Source organism: Zea mays, chromosome 9, assembly GCF_902167145.1.
Source record: "Zea mays cultivar B73 chromosome 9, Zm-B73-REFERENCE-NAM-5.0, whole genome shotgun sequence".
Lineage (NCBI taxonomy): Eukaryota > Viridiplantae > Streptophyta > Magnoliopsida > Poales > Poaceae > Zea > Zea mays.
The window spans coordinates 2,374,004-2,379,780 of NC_050104.1; the positions used below are offsets into that span (position 1 = coordinate 2,374,004).

General features: G+C 47.9%; 1 protein-coding gene across 1 annotated transcript; it reads right to left on the reverse strand.

Annotated features, from left to right (window-relative positions):
- Positions 1 to 219: 219 nt before the first annotated feature.
- LOC100382742 (putative DUF26 domain family protein) lies at positions 220 to 3,753 on the reverse strand. The gene is made up of 3 exons (NM_001175459.1): positions 2,838 to 3,753; positions 615 to 716; positions 220 to 525 (listed from the first exon to the last, which is right to left on the reverse strand). Exons 1-3 carry the CDS (start codon positions 3,676 to 3,678, stop codon positions 515 to 517), a joined length of 954 nt encoding a protein of 317 aa, NP_001168930.1. The 5' UTR covers positions 3,679 to 3,753; the 3' UTR covers positions 220 to 514.
- Positions 3,754 to 5,777: the final 2,024 nt, after the last annotated feature.

A 5,777-nucleotide genomic window follows, 5' to 3' on the forward strand; every position in this document is an offset into this window, starting at 1 on the left:
AAGGCATTTTAGACTAGAGGTCTCAAGTTCAATTCCTCTTAAATGCATCTTTTTTGTGCAATTACTAGGGGCAACAACGTCCAAATCCCAGACCCATGCGCGCTATGACTTCTTTTTGTGCACGCTTGCGCGATGACTTCTTTTACTGCACCGGAGGGAGTACATAAGATTCACATCACCAACCGTAATTAATTCGACACATAAACTTGGACAATATATATATGCTGAATCTCATGCTCCATAATAAGTACACTCTCTATATAAGTATACATATATAGTATATAATAACGGGCAGAGAGTCCACATAATCTGTTATTTTTTTGTTTGCCGGAAAATGTATATCACATCGTGGCTCTACGAGTAGCTGGTACTGGACGGAATCTTCAGGTTCACATGACTGCACAGGGAAAGCCGCCTTTCAGCTCGCTCGCACCGTAAAGCGGTTTTCGAGCCAATTATAAAGAGCCTGCACCGACCGATCCAGTCCGTTGGTGGTGACCAATCCCGCGCGCACTTAGCTTTTGCCTAGTATGGTTCAGGACTTGAGGTAATTAATAAGACATGAAGATGAATGCCATGGACGACACGCGGTTTCATGCTCGTGTACATCTTACCGCCGACGGCGCCGGCCCTGCGGAGGAAGGAGAGGAAGACGATGACAATGGCCACCGCCGCCACCAGGCCGATGATGATGGCCAGGGTTTTCCCGGACTCGTCTGATGAACATAAATACATTGACACCCTGAGTTAAGAGAAACGAACTACCACTAAAAAGTCAAACCAAACTGCGAAAAGATATTTACTCTCTCTCCTATATATATATATATATATATATATATATATATATATATATATATATATATATATATATATATATATATATATATATATATATATATATATATATATATATATAGCTTATATTTAGCTGTAGCTTTTGTGCAAAGTATGGTGTTGGTGGTAATAAAAAGGTTTAAAGGAGCTACCCCAAAAGCAGAAAAAGGCTGTGTGCAGTACACTACTACTGAGACGGCACGTACGACAGTGTGTGGGGGTGGGGATTCCGATGATGCATGCAAAGCTGGATCGTTTTGGTACAATTGTGGGCCTCTCAGGGCATGGTTAATTAACAACGCAAGGGAGAGGGGATGGATCCGTTCCAAAGCCTAGCTAAAAGATCAGACGAGAGCAAAGTAGTGAAAGGCGAGAGAGAGAGAGAGAGAGAGAGAGAGAGCGCTTTTTTGTTTTCCCCATCTTTTTGGTCTACTTTCGGTTCAAAGGTACCTTAGCATGCATGCAGTTTGGACTTGGGGGACGCACCATACGCAGTTTATTTGCATTTAAGGGTCACTTTGGTAAGGCTCCGGCTCTTTTAGAAAAAGCCTCGAGCCGTTTTGTAATTCGTTTGGATACCGTATAGTGTTCAATGACCACAAAATGTTAGCTAGTATCGAAATGGTCCTGTGGCATCACTAATCAGTACTCGTTGTAATGCAGTAACCAACCTAGCCAGACTAAGTCTTTTTTCTGTTAAATTGAAAGATAATGCTTCATTGGTTATTTATATCGTCATTTTATACGATCAACATGCACCCTGGTAGATGTGGGGACCAGGGCTAGCACAGCTGCACATGGAAGCCACAGCATGTCAAAATTCTAGTGTGCGCGCCTAGAGGCTTGCACAGGCTACATGCATATGCATGGAAACCCCCCCAATCTCAGCAAGCAAATCTGCTGGCGGAGAGGGTAGCGCGTCACCTTCTAAACATAATATACCCTACTGCCTAAATTTGATTATATATCTATCTATCAAAAGCTATGCATCTTTGTAGTTTCATATGATTGTGATGGTTAAACGCTTAGGCCTCGTTCGGCACGGCTCTGGTTTCTATAAAAATGACTTCAGTTCTAACTTCTCTTTAAGAAACAGTTCCTCTATATGACCTAATATTTTTTTTAACAAAATGTTCGGCAAAACAGCTCCTCTTGACACGAGAGAAGGAGAGTGAGAGGAGCCGCCGCTAAGAGTCAATTTTGTTGGCTCCGGTTCCTCGATGCTCTTTGTTAGAAGCTTTTTTTAGACGGTTTGAGATAACTTCTCCAAGAGCCGGAGCCAAAGTCGGTTTAGGAACCCTAGCTCCCAAACATGCCCTTAAACTTGTGTCTTTACTCTCTAACTAGCCCCCGGCCCTATTTACATACCTCGTGTAAAACCCAAACAAGGCGGTTATTTCCGCCATGCTGTGTGAGTTTGAAACCGCGTCCCCATTTTCAAAAAAGTCCCTCCGCAATTTCGCGAATAAAAATAAACCAGAAGAGGGAAACCAAACCAACCCGTGCCAGTGCGCTACTAGTACTAATATAATGTACTATAAAAACAACACTGCATTGCAATTCTAGAACGCCTAAAATCCAGTGCAGATGCGCTGAGCCTTGCAGTCCGTGCACCCACATCATGACCAAAGCAAGTGTGTACAAAAAAAAAAAAAAAAGACAGAAAGAAACCCTATCTATTCTCAGTGAATGCATACTGGTATATTCTCTTTTTTTATATGAAACAAAGTGAATCGTACGCGTATATACTATATACACCAGTACTGGAGCTATGCTAGTGGGTATGCACTTGGTCATCCCACTTGTGGCAATGTGCAAGATCCAACAAAATATTCAGGTGCACTTTTGCCAACGAACGAGGGCTCATCTCCCTTGGCAGTTTTACGTGCAGATCGTCGCTATGGATGATCGATGTAGTACGGTGGAAAACCACCAAGATTTCAATCATGCAACTAAGAATAGAGTGCATTGTATGAGCGAGAAAGGACCAGCTGCTTACGTACCGTGCTGCCCGTACGTGTTGGGAACGAATCCACCATACGCGTATCCATTGCCTGCAGCTCCTCCCCCCACACCGCCGCCACCGGTACCGGCGCCACCTCCGACCGGCACTCCTCCGCCGCCGGCATTGGACCAGAAGCGCGCGTAGCACTTGCCGAGGTACACCTCGGCGGCGGAGGCGTAGCCGCAGCCGGCCTTGAGCTGCGAGGCCGCGGCCGAGACGCAGTCGGTGCAGGCCTTAGCGCCGAGGTCGCCGACGCACTGCGACATGGCCTGCACGTAGCCCGCCGCGCCGGCGCGGTACGAGCCCCCGTCGCCGCCGCCGCCGCCGGCGGCCACGAGCGCGCCGAGCGCCGCGTCGCGCATGGCCGCCACGCCCGCGTCGTCGCCATCTCCGCCGCCGCACTTCTTGAACAGCACCGTCGTGTCCTGCTTCCCCAGGAACGAGTCGTTCCCGTACCGCGCGAAGCAGGCGCGCAGCTGCACCGCGGCGCCCGCCGCCGCGCTGCAGAGCGAGGCCAGCTTCGACACGGCCGACTTCACGCAGACGCCGCACACCGCGGCGGGCAGGTCGGACCGGCACTGGTACACGCCCTCCAGGCCCGACGGAGACGGCGAGGTGTAGTTGGCGTAGGCGGTGAAGCCGGCGCTGTTCGCCAGGGACGACAGCGCCGTGTCCACGTCCGCGGCGTACTGCGACCCGGGGTCGTACCGCCCCTGCGAGCACCCGGCGTACACGAACGCCGTGTAGTCGTCCCCGCCGCGCGCGGGCATCGTGCACGCGCACAGCACCATCATCAGCGCCACCACGGGGACCATTGCTGCTGCAACAGGCTTCGACATGCTTGCTTCCTTCTCTTCTTGCTAATTCCTGCACCTACAGCTTTCGAAAGGGTGCCCAAAGGAAAGAAGACCAACAAGAAGCAATGAAGCAGCGAAGTGTCTCTCAGTGATGGGCTTAAGGGTTTATATAGGTGTATAGGAGTACTTACATAGGTCTGTTATTTTTTTTTCTAAGTATTGTGTGGTGCCAGCTCAGAAGTATCAATACATGTTCCGAACCGGCTAGAATACTGAATTTGTGATGGATAATCGAGATTAAAGACGTTATTTTTTAGTCATTTGCATAGTCCGGTAGGCTCTTAGCTCGAACTGATACTAAAACGTTCCATTTAGTATAGTACCGACTAGCAAAGCGTCCGTATGTTGCTAGTTGCTACAGTTTTCATTTATACTTATCATATAGTATAAAACATAAAGATATACGTGTTCTATTTGTTAGGTGGGTGTAAACGTGGGTTCAGAACCAACAACCATAATCCAAATCTTTATTTACACAAAATTCTATCTTTTTAAAATGGAATTCAATTCCAATGATCCAAACAGGGCGTTACATTAAAAATCACTTTCTATTTTCATTTAGTTAATTTTCTTGCTCTCTGGACTGCGCGTCAATTACAGGAAAGGACAGGGTCTCTGGCGCAAAAGATACCAAGACTTAGAGCGTCTGACTCTAGACCGCGGGTTGATATCCAACAAGTCTAAGGTCTCATATGTGAAACTGGCGCATCGAAGAGGTATCAGCAGTTCTGAGCCGACCGAATAGACTTTAGCGGCCCAGATTAGATCTGCGTGGATAAAGCAGATAACCACTCTCAAGAGATTGAAGGGTTTCCAAAAAAACACAAGAGAGGCCAAAGAAAGAACAAGAGACTAAAACAACTCCAAATTTTTGAAACGATGCAAAAGTGAGATAGAGAAGAGAACGAACGATGTGGACCGTACTGGCGACCATTCCTCCGATTAAACTTGCAGATTAAAAACAATCGTCGATTACAAATCGCTGCGGATCTCTCGGCTCAATAGGTGTCTACCTAGAGAGAAAATTAGGAGCTCTAAAATGTGAAGTCTCAACAAAATGGCAGTCAAGAGATGGCTGTAACAACAGCCCTCCCCTATATTTATAGAGGGTTATTTCCACTTTCTAAACTACCCCTATTTACAAGCCTATCAGCTCCATCGAGGGTGAAATGAACCAACTCCTTGGTTTTTGATCCGACGGCCACACGCTCCACACGAAGTTACTTCGCCCTGACGCACCCTTCGCTGTGATGCCACATGGTGCCACCGATTACCACTAGAACCGTCACTGTCAAGTTTTGAGGCCCAAACTCAGCAAAACCCACAATGCGTAGCGTTTGGTGGTTTTGAGACCCAAACCGCCAATCCGTCGTGAGTATCGCACCGCGGGCGCGTCCTCCATGTCCTGGACACTTGTCCCGCCAGTCCTCGACCGCGCCGGCAATACGGCCCGCTCCACCATATCCTCGCGCGATTGGGTGTCCCAGGTGTCAGCCACCATGAGTGGTCACCCCGCTGCTCCGTCTCGTTAGCCAAGATCCAACACACGTCCTTCACCGCTCCCAGCCGATCAACACGAGCCCACATGACCTTCACCTCAGCCGTCGACCACCGTCCCTGTGCTCGACATCTGCATACCTCAAGCCGACCGACATGGTTGCACATACATAATTTCACACACTGGTCAACCCACCACTACCCTAGAGTGCTACCCATGGACAATCACTCATAATCAACTCGAACCAAAAGGGACAAGTCAACCTTGTATTCGCAAGAGGGTTCAACTGGTGAACTTGGTAACTTATGTTCATATTGTCCAGTCGCATGCCAATGGTGTGCTTTATAAACTTCAAATTTCGAAGGCTTAACATAAAAGCCGTAACTTATACTGCACAATACATTATTCGCCTGATTGGTTACCTGGTCAGCAGCGTTCAGGTCCAGCGCGTACATTGACTATATTTTGGCTTATGAATGGTTACCTGCATGGCGTGAGTCCAGCCTATATACGGTCGCGCAACCTAGCTGTTTTTTCATCTGTTTACTTGCATACGTGGGGATGTGAGACGGGCATGTATCTA